The sequence below is a fragment of the Rhineura floridana genome, chromosome 3, assembly GCF_030035675.1.
Source record: "Rhineura floridana isolate rRhiFlo1 chromosome 3, rRhiFlo1.hap2, whole genome shotgun sequence".
NCBI lineage: Eukaryota > Metazoa > Chordata > Lepidosauria > Squamata > Rhineuridae > Rhineura > Rhineura floridana.
Genome location: NC_084482.1, coordinates 61,292,416 through 61,309,788, shown reverse-complemented (window position 1 = coordinate 61,309,788; position 17,373 = coordinate 61,292,416). Strand labels below are relative to the sequence as shown.

Below are 17,373 nucleotides of genomic sequence, written 5' to 3'. Positions count from 1 at the left end.
AGGAAACCCACACACAAACAGCTGGCGTTGCCAATTTTTGTCCACCCAGCTGCATAAGAAGCAGCCACCCGCATGAGCAGTTGCTCATATGAACGGAGTCTTTGACAAACATGAGAAATGGGTGTAGCATTTTGGGTGGGGGGAGGCATCACCAAAGCCCTCTCACTGGGGGCTGATATACTTGGTGAAAAACTTTGCTCCACCATTAGCATTCCATTTCTACTTCTGCAAAAATTCCTAAGGCAAAAAAAAACGGTTATTTGGATCAGATCGTCTGTGGTGCTTAAAACCAGAGTGGGGTTGCACAAAGAGCCATAATGGAAACCCTTCACAAACCAGAGTGCTGAAGCTAATTTGTACATCTGTTATATACCATCATGGTAATTGCACAGACCCAACAGATGCCAAAACTGGTAGACACATTACTGTTCTTGGGTGATGTCCTTATCATGGAATCCTTAGTCTCATATGGAATCCTCACTCAAATATGAATGAAAAACATAAATAGATGTTGGAGTTGGCATCTCAAAAATAATGAACTGCTAGATATTACTATGTAAGCCTCTAAGCCAGCCTTTCCCAACCAGTGTGCCTCCAGATGTTGTTGGACCACAACTCCCTTCAGCCTCAGCTAGCATTGCCAATAGTCAGAAAAGATGGGAATTGTGGTCCAACAACATCTGGAGGCACACTGGTTGGGAAAGGCTGCTCTAAGCAATGGCTTGTACCTCTCTGTTTTGTTCTCATGTTTATGTAGTACATGTTCCTTAATTTAAAAATATGAGTAAAAAAATGAGTAATGAAATAATGATTGACACTTCCTCCCCCCCTTGCTTCCTGGCTTCTGTGGCATTAGCACATATTGCCATCATATTTTCAAGATTCCCTCTACAACATTGAAGATTTGGGTTATTGGGGGCTTACAGGCAGCTCTCAGAAGTGCTTTCAAGGCCATGTACAGCCTGAGGACCACATGTTACACAGCATTAGATTGAACTCCCCTGTCAACGCTAGGATTACTATCTTGCTCCAAGCACTAATCTTTATTGCTAGCACATGCTTGGATCATGGTTTGTCAAGCTGCTGCTCTTAAGTCATATACAACCAGGGCTGACGGCACTCGATCATTCTGTACAAGCACAGAATTTGCTACTGGGTGCACTGGTCAGCATGTTGACATTGACAATTACAGTCTATGTTTTTAAAAAGCAAGTTTTGGGTTACATTTTTAACTTGTCTTTCCTCCAAGGAACTTAGGGGGGAAAAACATGGTTCCCTCTGCCACTCCTTTCGCCTCACAACAACCCTGTGAGGTAGCTTAGACTGAGACATAGTGACTGGCCCAAGCTTGCCCAGTAAGCTTTGCAGCCAATGGGCATTTGAACCTGGATCTCCACAGTCGCAAGAGCAGCCATCAAACCACAGTGGCTCTCCTTTACATTACAGCTGTAAAAAGTAGCCTGAATGCATGTGGGCAATACCTGGCGAAATCTCAGAAGTCAGGCAGGGGGATGAATAGAATTTCTAGGGCTGGGAACCCTGCTCCATGAAGCTCCACGCCATTAGTGCAAGCAGAATATATTCTGCAAAATCAAGTCAGGTTGACACATTCATGACAATGACCACCTTTCTTTGGTCCCCTTGTCTCACAAATTCACACCTGTACCTTTATAAAAGAATGGATTTTGTACAAAGGGATATCAAAGCAATGGTCCAGTCTCTTACCTGAGCACCATCCCCAGCTCCCTGCAGGGAACAGTTTCATAGGTCCGGCACACCTGGAAAGCAGTATTCATCATCAGTGTGGTCTCCAGCAAGCTTGAAGAAATCCCCCTTCATCACCATACAAGCCTTGGCAAAGATGGGGTGTTTTGCTTCTATTGGGGCACTGACTTTAAAGGAAGGCTGTGGCAGGCCCTGATGTCTTGAGTTTTCCATTTATCCACAGAAGGCACAACAGCATTCTTATGATGCTACACTGAGGGGCCTCAGAGTTAGAGGCTTGGAGGATAATCCACTCTTAGATATCTTCACAGTTTAAATTAATTGATCCCTGATCTGCAGAGCAAATTATCAAAGCCTAGAAGTGCTCAACCAAGAACAGAAAGCCAACTGTAGTCTTTCCATGTCTTTACTGACAATACAAAGTTTAAAAGGGGGGGGGAAACAGCCGTAGGCCAGTATCACACTAGGCCAGGGATAGAGAATCTCTGGCCCGCCAGACATAGTTGGACACCAACTGCCATCAGCCACAGCCAGTAGGGCCAATAGTGAAGAACGATGGAAGCTGAAATCCACAAACATTTGAAGGGCCACAGATCCCCCATCCCTGCTCTAAGCCAACCCTGAGGCTGATTTTGACAGTGAAAAGTACTTCAGATCCCATTCCACAGTACCCTTGCCCCACCCAAACGACCAGAAACAGCAAGGTGTACATTTAAAATTAGCTCGGATTAAAGCAAACTGACAGTCTTGTTCTATGACCCAGCTGAAACCAGAGCTCTGTAAAATTTCTGTATAGCTGAAGTTTTCAAAAGGGTAATTATTTAAAACTCCAAGTGTGTCTGTCAATGGAGAGAAGTTCAGACTTGAATCAGTGAGACATGGGTTCAAGTTTCACAGGAGGACTTTTGTGTAAGGCTGCTTGAAAGGCTGTAAAGCACTCTATAAATTTATAAACAGGACTATGAAGTGATTTTCTTTTATTTATACACACACACCGCCCTTCCTCCCAGCAGGATTTACTGAGAGGGAGATTCCCAGAAAGGGACCATTTCCCTACCTCCAAAATTTGTGCCTGTGAGACATTAAAACATACATTTAAAAATAAATTATTAAAAGGTCCACTCTGGAGCAAATGTGCCATTTTGCTCCAGGTGTGAAAACCGACGGTGCTGTCCCCATTTACAAACAACAAGATCATGAATCTTCAGAAGATGGTATTGAGCAGGAGAACTAAAAGCTCTTACTGGAAGTTGCCAACTTTCATCCAAGAAACTGGAATTCTAAAAACAAAAAGCATAGCAAACTATAAGAAGTCAAGCCAGAGGTTAAGATGAAAGGTTGGAAAATACATGTTTCCATCCTGGTGCCATCCAAATGTTTTGGGCTACAAGTCCGATCAGACCCAGTCAGGAGTTGTATACCAAAATATCTGGACTGCACCAGGCTGGTGAAGGCTGCATTAAGCAGAGGAAAGTACACAAAACTTATATTCCAAAATAATCAATTACTGTACCTGCAAATCTAGGGAGAAATTCATTTCTGTTACCACCCGCATCAGAGAGAGGAAAGGCTCTGGAAGAGGAAAACCAAGAATTAGAGTTCACTGCCTAGTCCCTGACCAGCCTCATATATTCATTTATCAGTACGTCAGAGACACACAGAAGATATACCACCAGATCTCAAAATTTGGTCACAGGAAGAGCATGCCTCCCTAAAATAATATTCAAGCCTTTCCAAAAGTAACCAACAACAAATAGATTTCTAAACTGACACCATTCACTTGCACTTCAAGCAGATTAAACAGGCAAGCATACCAGGAAATAAAATCCTTACAAATAGTAAAGGTGGTTCCCACTGATCAGTCACAGGATGCCTTGGTAGACAGGTGTGACCATTCATGTTGCCTGGCTAGGCAGAGAAAGGCAGGGTGGGACTTTTCCTACCAGCCCAATTAAGCCATATACAAGAGAGGGATTCAGATGTCCAGGAGCTATGCAGCAGCTGCTTACACTGTGCAGCAGGTAGAATTGGGTAGATTTTTGCAAAAGAAAAAAAGAAACATCCACAAAACCCCACAGCTACTGGGGGAATCCAAGGAAGCAGAGGGGAGCTGACTTGGGAAGTTGCAGGCAGTCACCTTCCTATACAGTTGCAAGTGTCACATTGTCAGCTTGTAAGCAGCTACTGTGCAGCTCTGAGCCATCTGAATCTCCAGTGGGGGGGGGAATAAGCTGAGGAGGGGACTCACATCTCCCCAAGCAATTACCTGCATCTCCTCAGGGGAGCCTGCCTCACACCAAAAGCCATGCGAATAAGCTCTTCTTGTCACTTAACATTTGTTCCTCAAACTGGACTGTAGGACATTTGATGTTCAGGATTCTACTGCATCACAGGCGGCAAACACTGTGAAATTAAACCTAATGGCTACTCCCAACATGGCGATGGGGAGAAAAGAGGCATTAGAAGCTCCACCACCATCATACAAACAACTGTTGGGATTGCATTCCAGTTGAAAATAGGTAAGAAAATATTGGGTCGACCATTATTGATAAAAGATGACTTAATCTACAAGGCATACGCTGTGGTCAGTGGGGGCTCAAGTGGTTCCATGACCCTTTCCCCTAGCAAAACATTGCAGAGAGTGGGGCTTTCTTTCCCTCTTGTTCCCAGTGAGGACACTGCAGCGTAAGACACTGGCTAAGAAACAGCTGGGCAGCAGTTGCTCTACCTTCACATCTCCCAGTTCCACTGAGACCTGCTCCCCATGTGGCAAACATATGTTTACGATTACCACATGTGCACATGGCAGAGATCCATGGCTGATCCCAGTTCCCTGGGCTTGAGTGCCTACAACAGGTGTGGAGAGCTCAAGGTATGTAATGTATGTGTTTAAATCATGGTGAGTGTGTGACAAGCACAAGCTTTCTCATCAGCCCCAGCGTGCACAGCCAATGGCCAGGGATGATGGAAGGGGTTGTTCAGCAACACCTGGAGGACCAAAGGTTTCCCACACCTCACCTATAACATTAAGTGCTGGAGAAAACTTGTGCTTGACGCACACACACACACAATGTTTTAAACACAGACATTAGGCGCCTTGAGCTCTTTGGTGGAAAGGAAGCTTGTAAATTTAATAAATTTGGCAATGTGTGAAGCAGGTTTCCTTGTTCCCACACATGAGCAATTTTGGGTGGAGGGTGCGGAAGAGAAGGAGGAAGGGGCCAAGGAAGTTACATGCCAATCCTTGGCAATACTTATGTTTATTATTTACAACAACATGGCGGACTAGGAGGGGGGAGAAAAGGAGTAATGGAAAGAGGAGGAGACAGCTGCAACCAGAGCACCATAGCTGAACTGCTTCAAAACAAACAAAGGAGCAGGAATGGAGAGGGAAGGAAGAACAGTAGCAGGCTCAGGTAGCGTACAGTACCTCAGGCCCGGCATCAGAGAGCCTACCAAGAAACTGGGGTCACTGGTACTGCTTCCTGTCCATTTGGCCTCCAAGGGATCCAAATCGAGTGGAGACCAGAGGAAAGACCTTCATGAAGGGAGGCAGCAACTGAATGCACATGATCTTGGTAGTAAAGTCCCACTGAACACTGTGGGAGTAATCACACTTAGACTCAGCCTGCAAGGTGTCCTAGCAACAATCCTTTTCTCGTTCAGGGGGTAGATCAGCCCAGCCCAGCAAAAATAGTCCAGAACAGTCACAACGAAAATAGAGAAAGGTTTCAAGTCAGCTAAAAAAGGACAAAAAGAATTTTCAAAAGGAGGGAGGGGGAAGCAAACAGGTTATGGCAAACAAAGGAATATGAAAAATGTGAAAATAAGAGGAAAGGGGATAACATATAACTCAAAAGAGCAGTATTATATAACTGATCACCTTTAATGCAGTAACAAATAATGACCCACAATTTTAATTTTACTAAGACCTGATGAAGATCAAATTGCTTGTGTTTTGAAACATTATGGCAAAATCTGAAAACCTTCTGGTGTGACAAAAAAACCCTACACCCTTCTAGTATAAGAATATGCACGTGTCTTAACGTGTGAAGGTCTTCATCATATCTGTGAGGCCCCCAGACAGCAATGCTGTAATCACCAAACGTCTTGCACTTCACAGAGACATTTGTAATACATTGACTAGCTGGAGGTAAAGAACGGTTGTAATGATCCAAGAACTCAACACAGACATTGTTAAATACCATACAGATAGCTCTCGCAGCAAGGCAATCACGCAGCAGCACATCTGCCTTGCCTTCATAGCTTATAAAAAAGACCAGAAAATCTGGGAGCCTAGAAAGGAGGATGTCAGAATGAGAAAGGCAAAAAAGCAGCTGCTAAAGGAGGGAGGGCACAGAGGCATTAACTGGCAAGAGGGGGGCGGAGCTACTGGAGAGGCTCCCATCAGTTACATGCCTTTTCACAGGTACAGGGCCTCACAGCATGCTGCAACCAGCCACAGGTTTATAGGGCACACAAATAACTAAAATGTACTGCCTTAGCCACCTCATCATCTAGCATCGTTGTTGGCCTAGATGACAAATCAGAATTGGAGGGGTCAGCATTTCTGCATGGAAGGTGCTCTGTGCCTTCGGTGTGGCAATTTAAGACTGCACTGAAAATGCAAGAAAAGCCCCACTCCTCCCCACCCACCACAAAGCAAGGAGCCTTTGGCAAAGAGTTCCCTCCTTGGTGCTGTGTCGAATGTGTTCTCTGCACTGGTTCTGTGACTTGCTCATCTATAGTAAAAATCACATGTTGGTGTTGTGGCAAGGGGGGGGAACCCTACACAATGTGAGCTCAATGTACTTGAGAATCTTCCTCCACACCTATGCTCTACCATCCCACAATCTTTATGACTGAACAAAAATACTTTTTAAGGATTCCACCTATGAGCCAACCAGGAGAGGTTCTCTGCCTCTCAGCTTTGGAATCCTCTTTGCCAAGAGAGTCGCCAAAGCACAAGTCTGTGCATCTTCTGGAACAGATGCAAGACAATTGTATTGAGGCTGGCTTTTAGCATACTGTGCTATGAGCCTGACCAAATAAATAAAATGTTTTCTAGAGAGATGGCAGCCCTTGAAGAAGGAACCCAGATAAAATTTGGTTATAATAATCAACACTTGCATTGCCATCTGGAACATAACTTCCCAGCATCCCAAACAGGCTGTTGAAAACCCCGTTTTGCAAACAAAGGAACGAAGACATAGAATACCACAAAAACTGATCCAAGGCCACTTTGTGGCGATGGACTGTTTATTCTTTCAAGAAGTCACGAGATCTTACTCAAAACCCATCAATGAGATTACAGTACATCTGGACCTGTAGGGAAAACAACTCCTCTTTCAGTTTTTGTGTCTTCAGCAAAAAGACATCCTTTGCTTCTGAAGGTAATAATTCTACGACATCAAAGGATAAGCAAAACAAGCCCAAAGCCTCAACTGATTTATCCAGGAACCAACTGAGTCTCCTAGTTATTTATCCCAACAAGAATGAGCATCTACAAACACTTTCAACCTGTACATTCATCTTAGGTAGAAAAACTATTTGTGAAGCCGTAAGCAGCTCCCCAGTCACCACAGCGCTGCCCGGAAACAAGAGTGCATATGCCAGTTCACAGCTTTGTAACGAGCAACCCTGAGGATGCTAAGGGTTTTTCTAATCGTTAACTGTATCATATTAATAATAATTGCTACACAGCCAATATGCAACACATCACAGGGACAAACTAGACAGGGTGGCAACAGACCTGTGTATCAGAATCAGTTTACTGATCTCTTATCAAGCCAGGGGTGAGGAAAGCAAATTAAAGTGCCATATTGTGGGCAGAAGGAGGAGGGTGCTGAACTTCTCTTGCCCTTCTTTTGCTCCCCCCACCCTCATCCCCCAATTTGTTTTTCTCCAGTGGGGCTTCAAAGCTGAAAGTAACCCCGAATGGAAATGAAAACCATTTGGGAATAAGTAGAGGGGGTTTGGGGGGGAAAGCATGGGGGGAAGGGATCAGCACCCCCTCCTCCGCACCCAAACTGCACTTTCAGCTGCCTCTCTCCCAGCATTTAGCACAACCTGAATTTTACACACAGGTGCAGAATAAATTTTGACACAGAATGCTGCCATTGAGATCTGGTGCCATTTCAACTTTAAATTATACAGTGTAAAACCAAGCAATTCAAATATAGGATCATTATAAAGCATGATACATTTTAATAACTCTATTTACAGTCCCATTCAACACTACAGCAGTATGAAAAATGTTTTTCACAACATTTGTCAAACTTTCCAGGGTATATTTTGCAGCAAAGAAACAAGGAGTCTTGCAGCACCTTCAAGGCTTACCAATTTATTAAGGCGTAACCTTTGGGGGAATAAGAGGTCACTTCATCAGATGCAGTCTGATGATTGTCATGCAGTCCTCAGAATGCAATGAGAGGACACAGATGACTCTTACCAGAAAAATCTTCATTGCCCAAGATGGAGGTCACTGGATCATACAACTGAAATAAAAAACCTGAATAATTATAATAATTTAACTAAGTTGGCCACACACATCAGAAACAGGAGACAATAATTCACAATCAGAATATCCAGAAGGGAGAGTTAATTTAGGTTTGGGGTTTTGGGGGGGGATTTTAGATTTAGGAAATTGGGATGCTGCCAATTGGAGCAAAGGAAGCTGCCTTATACTGAGTTAGACAATTGGTTCATCTCACTCAGTATTGTTGATGCTGACTGGCAGTGACTATCCAGGGTTGCAGGCAGGAATCTTTCACAGATCTGTGTGGAAACACCAAGGGCTGAACCTGGGACATTATGCAGCCAAAGCAGAGGCTCTGCCACAGAGTTACAGACTGGACTATCGTTTGAACTGCCAAGTTATAAAGGACAATTGTGGCTTCTTTCTGCTTTTGACCTGATAAACTGAGGCATTTAAAGAGCATCACCCCTAGCCTGGGTACAGTCAAAACAGAACTGGTTTCAAGACTACAAGCATAGAAAACCCTATATGAATACTGGAATATCTCATAGACCAGGTCTTTCTCAGAACACACCTACTATCTCAAGTGTCTTCCTGATACAGGCCCCAGAAAAAAAGCATAACAAAGACAGGAGTCAGAGTACTTATATTATTCAAAATTAACTTCTTCTTAATTCCTCTGAATTATGCAATGTACCAACCTCAAGCAGCCTGCGAGATCTGATCAGCTGCTGAATAGCAACAGCTAGTAACTTCCCATTCAAAGCCAAACGCAGGAAGTACCGCCCTCGTCCTTGTGCTGTCAGCACCTTCTCACAAGAATTAGTTTTCTCAATCATCATTGACAGAAGGGCCATGCTATAGGACGAAAATACCTTGTTATCATGAACTTCACTTTAATTTTAAAACTTGCTTCAACCAAATAGAAACAATGTTCAAGTCACTTAAAATGGGGACGATTGTACTCCAGGCAGAAAAATTATGCACACCCTAAAATCTTTTTAGCATGGGTGAAGAACTGGATCCAGCTGCTGGGCCAAATCCTAATGCCCCCACTCCTGCCCACCCAGGACAACTTTGACAGGTGAGCAGGACCACCCACCCACCTGCCATTCACCTATCATAATGACATCAAATGGTTGACAGAGTTCAAAGGAGGTCATGGTAAAATGGAGTCTAAAGGAAAATGGCCACTATATATACATTTTTGAACTTAAAAGAAGGTAATGCAAAAACAAAACCCGCCAGGCTCATTAAAAAAAACTAGAAGAATCCTTTAACAACTCAACTCTGAATGAACCCCACCTCCTCACACTCACAGCTCCTTTTTGGTGAGGCATTTTATCTTGAGTTATGGTTGTTTAGGCTCTCTGTCTTCTGTCTTGGATAGAACTGAGTCCCTCATCTGTGATTCATTTGAAGCTTGGAGGGGGAGTTGTTTGTTTTAGAATACCCTGATATGTTATGCTGGATGTACCTGCGTAATTTTGCTTCTGTGTATATTTTGGCAGGTTGTTTGTTTATGTATTGGGATGTGGGAATTCGGATGTTTTATGTTGTTGTTTGATCCTTTCCTTTTCTGTAATGTACTTCAGAACCTTTTAAAAAACTTAATGTTAAAAAAAACCTACAAGAATCTCCAATTATGGGACAACTCTAGTACAACCTCAGAACATAAGAACAGCCCTGTTGGATCAGAGACCTTTCTAGTCCAGTATCCCGATTCCCACAGGGGCCACCCCTATGTCTATGGGATGCCCACAAACAGCGTATGACCACAATAGAACTCTTTTACAAGTTTCAGGTTAAAAAGAACAACAGTGAGAGGAAGCCAAGAAAAAGCAGAAAATGAATACAAGTTTGTTATCATTATAATAAAAGAGGAAACAGTAGAAGAGAAACTCAGTTCCTCTTGTCTCTACAGCATCATTAAGTGCTACTACAGACCACCCACCTGGGATGGGTCTCCTGATGTGGAAGCTGTTCTAGCCAGTGCCAATAGTTCTTTCTCTTGAACCCCAGAACTGGCTCTGAACAAGACAAGAAGACTTCCTTTAGCAAGAATAGTAACACAGCAAAGTGCTGCACTGCACAGCCAAAGAGTACTGACACCATTTCCTTGCCAGCAGAAAAGGGTCAATTAGAGCACCCCTTGGGGGTTCAGGATACTGCTACAGGCTACTGTCACTGCAAAGCAACTGGGCAGGGTCCAGGTCACTCTGTACATGCATCAATAATCTGTGAATAGCAAAAGGCCTCACACAGTCTGCACAGTTGTGAACTTTTCCACTGTAAAAAAACAAAACCCAAACCCAAACCCATCACACCTGCATTAACAGCATGTAGATTTTGCAAATGACAACCCATCCATAGGAACAGAGGAAGCTGCCATATACCGAGTCAGATCATTGGTTCATCTAGCTCAGTACTGTCTACACTGACTGGCAGTGGCTCTCCAGGGTTTCAGGCAGGGTTCTCTCCCATCCCCACCCGGAGATGTCGGGGATTGAATTTGGGACCTTCTGCACGCAAGGCAGATGCTCTACCACTGAGCTACGGCCCTTTCCTTGATATCTGCAAAAAGACATGAATCGCTCTCTCTCCTTGGTCGCCATTCTGCAGTGGTGGCCTACATTGCCACTACAAGCTCCCTCACAGGACATGCCTGAACCACACTGCAATCCTAAAACAATTTTAAATTGCATTCATGAAAGGAACCCTGGCAATTAGTTTTGTGAGGGTACCAAGACCTCCCTGCATTATAAGAACTATAGTGGTCAAGGTACTTTGGGAAGTAGCCAAGAGCGTTACAATGGAGAGGTGTGTAATCTGTAATGTACAGGCATACTCCTAGTTACATTATTTATTTCAGATACACAATATGTAGCAAAAGGAGTGCTTCATCCATCCTTCCCTGATTACAGGGGTGGCTAACGGGTGGGCTTCCAGATATTGTTGGATGTCAACTCCCAATTATCCTTGATCACTGGCCATGCCTGCTGGAGCTGATGGAAGCTGGGGTCCCAAAAGCATCTGGAGAGCTACAGGTTCCCCATCATCTACTTCTCCTGAATTTTGGGCCTTCCTTGGATCTTAGATTTTATTATTGCAGTTGTTGCATTGTACACTTTTCCTCTTGACATAAATAATTGTGAGTGCTCTATGAATAGCAGAGTTGGGAATGAATGACTGAACAAATGAATCAAACAAATATTTCATATATATCCATGGAACATGCACCCTTCCTGACCAAATGCTACAGCATTATGCCAGACATTTGGGACGCATGTCTTTTTAAAAAAGTGGGATATGACATTGACAAACCTCACACTGACACAGATAGGCAAATGGCATGCTCTATTATATTTGCTGCTTATTTTATTTACCACATCTATATGCTTTCCAATAACAAATATTCCCTGGGTGGCTTACAGTTCCAATAAAATAATAAGATGCAACAATGAACCATAAAACAAAGCAGTAGATTTTAACAGAATTTATGAGATCAGTGCTCTTCAAAGGCTTGGGAAAATAAAAAAGGTCTTTTCCTGATGACAAAATTGCCCCAAAGAAGGCGCCAGGTGAGCCTTTCTGGGGATAATATTCCGCTGCTGAAAGTGCCATCACTGCATAGGCCCCCTCCCTAGAAGCTACCCATCACACCCGGGGCCAGGGTCAAGGACTGGCATTGCCAAGCACCTGCCTAAGCCCCATACCCCAATGACAAGAGTCCCCTGGACCTGCTCCTCCTCTGCACCACTGCAACCTGTTTGTTCGTCTGCCTCTCACCAATGCAAGCAAACAACCGAAGCAGGTGATAGCAATAGGGGAGCCAGGAACAGCTGACAACAATGGCAATAGGGGGGTAGACACACTGAGTGAGGGAGCATACTGAGGGTGTCCTGCCCAAGAGTCCCCCAAAACTTGGAAATGGCACGTCACACCTCACTTGGCAGTGAGATCGTCTTCACAGAACTAAAGCCCTGAAGCTGATTTCAAGGTCCAGGTAGATACACAAAGGAGGAGGTGAACCTTCAGGTATTCAATTATTAGTGTTAAAGGTACTTATCTCCCACCTTTACTTGGACAGTTCAAAGCTGGTCCTGTTCCACTACTGTCCCCATCTGCAGTGTGACCCTCCCCTCAAAATCCTCCCATGTGTATTACCCACACAGTGTTCTCTATGAAACAAAAAAAGCACCACTCACGTTTTATTCCTTTCCGAAGGATCATCTCTAGGACCTCACAAAAGGGTTGTATGTGTGGGGAGGTGTCTGTGTAAGGGCTGCAGCTTCCCTGCAGGTTGAGAATACAGACTGCAAGAAAACAGAATATATATCCAAAAAATGCTACACTTCAAATACAGACTGGCAATAGAAACAGTTACCATACGTCATTTGCAATTTTGCTACAGTTTTCTTCAGCAAGATACCATAGTGCTAACTGAAAAGACCATGCAACTGGAACATAGTACAGAAGGCCATTTTACGAAGGACAATTCTCCAAACCCATCCCCGAAAGTAGCTAGCTGGCAAATCCTATGTCACAGAAGCCACTAACTTCCCACCCCGCTTGTGCCTCTGAGCTGGCCAAATTTAGTCCATGGCCATCCAGTTACTGACCCCAACCACTGAGAAACCACAAGGTTACTGGTAGCCTGATCATGACATGTACACAATCTCAGAGAACACAGCTTTGGGTCCCAGGGCACGCTCTGGAGGCACATGATGCCACCTCCTTGCTGAAGCTAAGCAGGCCAGTGCCTACAGGAGATGCATGGGAACCCTATGTACACTACTTTGAATTCCATAGTGGAAGAAAGACAGGATGTAAATATACTAAGTGAATAAATACATCTAGGGCCAATATTTGCAGGGTCACTTTACAGTTCTGTGAACACTGATAGCTGAACAAGCAACAGATTTACAAAAATGCGTGCATGAATCTTTCTGCCTCTTCTTGGAGATAGATTGACCCTCTCGAACTGGTCCCTATAGCATGCTTTATGTGCTGCTGTTATCCAACTGTCTAGAAGCTGCAACCAGTTTACCAGTGCCCAACAGGGAGTGGAACTGGATGCAGAGAATATATTTATCTTATTCTTGCTTAGTTTCATTGCTTGTCTCTTTGTTTCAGGGAATGGTTGTAGGTGCTTGTTTCTACCTTTAAAGCCCTAAACAGACTATATCTAGGAGAGCCCCTACCCCCATATAAACTTCTTTGTCGTTTAAGATGATGCGGTGAAATGCATAGGATCATACTGTTAGACTCTCTGTTGCTTCCATTTCTTTAGTACAAGGCACAATCCACACCAGGATGTTCTCTTGAGCAAGCCCCTCTGAAATGAAAACCTGCTCCTATCCATTTCAATAGGGCTTGCATAAGAAAACTTCCCCAGTGCACTGTGTCCATTGTGTTTTATTTTACGGGTTGCAGCCAACGTTAGCCTTGTTTTACTACTTACAAACTGTCGCCGCCGGGAACACATCACCCCAGTGTTGTTCGACCTACACTGGCTCCCAGTTATTTTCCGGGCCCAATTCAAGGTGTTGGTATTAACCTTTAAATCCCTATACGGTCTCGGCCCAGTTTATCTGATGGAGCACCTCCAGCGCCACCAACCATGCCGCCCAACAAGATCAGCCACACAGGACCTTCTCTCAATCCTGCCAACTAAAACAGCTAGGTTGGCGGGGACAAGAGAGAGGGCATTTTCAGTGGCGGCCCCCACTCTCTGGAACTCCCTCCCGTATGACCTTCGACATGCCCCTTCCCTGAATGTATTCCGCCAAGCTTTGAAGACCTGGCTCTTCAGACAGGCCTTTGGGACTTACGGGGAGGGTTAAATTTTTACGACCAATAGCCTACTACTCTGTACTGGAACTGTTTTATTGTTTTATTGTTATATTGTATTTTATGATTTTATTATGATGTAATGTATTGTTGTTAAATTGTACGTCGCCTAGAGTGGCCATTGGCCAGATAGGCGACCCACAAATTAAATTATTGTTATTATTTTTATTATTTGTTCAGAGTAGACCCATTAAAATTCATGGACAAGACTAATTTAGGACCATCACTTTCAACGGGCCTACTCTGAGTAGAACTTAGATGGATACAATCCAAGTCTAACTTACTTCTGGTGTTCTTGGAGCAAAAGGGTGGTAAGGAAATATTTAAAAGAAATAAATAATTAAATGTGGTAAAAGTCCTCAAGCAAGGGCCAGGTTTTGCAAATATTGACTGTTCTCTTTTGAGTGCATACTCCACCCTTTTATCCCACTTGAGGCCAACTTGAGAGAGATGTTCTCTTCCAACAAAGCTCCTCTTTCACCTGCTGGATAAACACTGCAGAGGATAAATACCCTCCCAACTCTTCCCTCTTTTAAAACAAGGATGATGTTTGTACCATTTTTATTGTTTTACTTATATTCTACCCTATACAAAGCTTACGTTGATGCACATGATTAACACACACTCCATTTTATCCTCACAACAGCACTGTGCAATGAAGAGCCCGAGGTCACCCAGTGAGCTGCATGGGTGAGAGGATATCTGCACCCTGGTCTCTTGGATCCTAGTCTAACACTCTAGCCATTAGATGATGCTGGCTATTCCTCTCAACTCTGTTTTGGAGACATCCATTTATTATAAACTAATAGTGGGTGGCGAGATGGATGTGCACTCACAGCCCTACAATCAGAGTAAATAAAATAAAATAAAATAAAGCCGGGGGGGGGGGGAATAAGGAGGCCATGTAGCATTGCTTAAATAAAAATGATGCCACCTCTGAATACCTCTTATCATGAAAACCCTATTCATAGGGTCACCATAAGTCAGAATCGACTTGAAGGCAGTCCATTTCCATTTTTCATATGTGATGAAGTCTTGAAGTCTCTTGCTCACAATAACTGTCTTGGTTCTTAAGGTGTCACAGAACTCTTTGTTTATTGGTGGTGCCATTTATGGTATGGACATTTTGGGGAAAGATACAGCAACTATTTCCTATGAGGCTGTCACGTTTAAGAATAAGGTTCAGTCTCTTTACATGAGCGACATCTAGCAAACCCAAAGCTAACTAGTTTTATGTTACAAACATTAGGCATGTTGTTTTTCAGGGCAATTTTCAACAAGTCCTTTGTAAAACATGCCTGAAAAGTAAAATTGTTATCTGTGTAAGATTTCAAACTTTAGAATATTCACTGTCCTTTCTCCCCACTCCTCCCAGCCATTTTATCTCCTCCTGTTTATAGCCGTAATTCTTACAAATTTGTTCTACAGGACTCTACTGACAGTAAATACAGCACCCATAGAGAAAAATAATCTAGCCCATTTCTGCATAAATTTAGACTGCAATGTAATGCATACTTATCTGGAGTAAGCCTCAATGAACATAGTGGGCCTGGCTTTTGCGTAAAAATGCATAGGATTGTGCTGATCAGACTGTTCTGTTTGAATTCCTTTTTAGCAGTTTCCTTCTACATAAAAAAGCATTGTGTGGAACTCCAGTGACTGCACATTTTCCCCAGGGAGTTGTCCCAATAAAAGGTAAAATTTCATTATCTAGAACAAACATGGCAATAAGGAAGTAGCATTTTTGCCTCTTTTTCTGGCATCAAAGATGGCCTGCCACAACTTCAGATGGGGTTTTAAATGAATTGATCTGATAACAAGTGCTAAAAATATTTTCCCATGGGGTAGCAGAGAAGACAGGATCCAAAGGGGAGTGGGGAGATGTGTCTCTTGCTTCTGTGCTGAGCAGCCTCCTTATATAAGTGCAAAACACATGAATCTGCCTTCTAACAGTCATCCCTCTAGTATTATCAGCACTGACTTGCAGCTGCTCCCCAGGGTTTCAGCCAGAAGTCTTTCCCAGTGGGGATTGAACTTGGGATCATCTGTATGCAAAGCAGATGCTCTGCCATTGAGCTTCAGCCCTCCTCTAACACAAAAGGAGAATCTGCCCCAAACTGCCTCCTGCAACATAAATGAATCCTGCCATTATAGCATATAAACAGGATAAAATGACGTGTACAGCACTGGATAATAATATCACTCTTTGTAAGCACCTGTAAGGGCACATGTCCAGATATCTTGCAGGTCTTGGGCTACTAGTTCCCACTTCTCTGATCCCACGGAAAGTTAAGGTGAGTACAAGAAATTCAGTCTTAACATGGATGTAAGATAAGAGCCATTGAAGTCACTTGAGTTTCTCAATAAAGAGTTTTAGGATTGGGAGGTATTAAACCTGCTTGTCAAAGTACTGCTCTCTTCCATCTAACATTGCCACAACATATTTGTTCTCCATGGCAACTACGGCCAAAATAAGAACAGCTCTACCTGACTCCCAAAATCTATGGATAATCCTATGGCCGTTACTACACACCTGTACTGACTGAAAGACGTCAATATGGTTTTCGCACTTCTTTTCAGCCAACACTCCGCGCTCTCTCTCGCTCTCCATCTCCATTCTCCCCCCCTTCCCGTTCCCTCACCTTTTAGGGTTCCCAGCAGCGGCTCTTTCCCACTCATGCTGCTCGGCTTTGCCCTCCCCAACCTGATGTAAGTTAGAGCAGATTCCACAGAACCACCGCTTGTGTCTCCACCCTGTGGAAACCGCCAGCCAGCCGGTCCCTTCCGCAAACATAAGGCAGCATTCTAGGAGAGGCCATTATCTCTGCACGTGGGGGAGACGGACGAGAAAGAAAAAAGAGAGGGGCAGAGAGAAATTAAATTGTGTTGCTTGATGGGAGGCTGAAAATCGGGGGGCGGAACACATCAGCAAATTTCTTGGCTATTGTTAGTTTATCTAGCCCCGGAAAAATGATCAGATGCTGGATATCGCTCCCCCCTTCTACCCATTTTAGGCTATTCCACTAGCATTGGAACGTTGATACTTTACCCGCAACAAGTCCCGAATCGGTGGCGCAGAGGGATTTTGTACCAAAAATTGAATGCTCTGTTCTAACGAGTTTAAGTTGCAGGAGACGTGTTTGTTCTCTGCCACGTACGCTAACACATACTCATGGTTAGTAGCACGACCGGCCCTGCAGGAATTTGTTCCCTCCCATACTTTGGAAAAACAGCTCTTTGCTCAAGCCAACCATCTTCTGTTTACAGTAGAATCCTTAACAAGAAACGAACTCTTGAAACAATTATTCAACTAAAGG

At 43.7% G+C, this 17,373-nt stretch overlaps 1 protein-coding gene across 9 annotated transcripts in view; it reads right to left on the bottom strand.

The window, feature by feature from the left end:
- LOC133379950 (uncharacterized) overlaps positions 1 to 17,373 on the bottom strand; it is a 39,338-nt gene that overhangs the window by 15,885 nt on the left and 6,080 nt on the right. For 2 of the 9 annotated variants that reach the window (XM_061616201.1, XM_061616200.1), the window contains exons 1-9: positions 17,106 to 17,358; positions 16,699 to 16,880; positions 12,412 to 12,519; positions 10,158 to 10,233; positions 8,905 to 9,061; positions 8,177 to 8,222; positions 3,239 to 3,297; positions 2,970 to 3,005; positions 1,726 to 1,778 (exon numbers count right to left, since the gene is read on the bottom strand). In XM_061616201.1, the coding sequence (XP_061472185.1) occupies positions 1,726 to 1,778; positions 2,970 to 3,005; positions 3,239 to 3,297; positions 8,177 to 8,222; positions 8,905 to 9,061; positions 10,158 to 10,233; positions 12,412 to 12,519; positions 16,699 to 16,735 (572 nt within the window). In that variant the 5' untranslated portion in view covers positions 16,736 to 16,880; positions 17,106 to 17,358. Of the gene's footprint in view, positions 1 to 1,725; positions 1,779 to 2,969; positions 3,006 to 3,238; positions 3,298 to 8,176; positions 8,223 to 8,904; positions 9,062 to 10,157; positions 10,234 to 12,411; positions 12,520 to 16,589; positions 16,677 to 16,698; positions 16,881 to 17,105; positions 17,362 to 17,373 lie in introns of those variants that run through there. The other 7 variants (XM_061616198.1, XM_061616196.1, XM_061616195.1 and 4 more) reach the window with 6 other exon arrangements.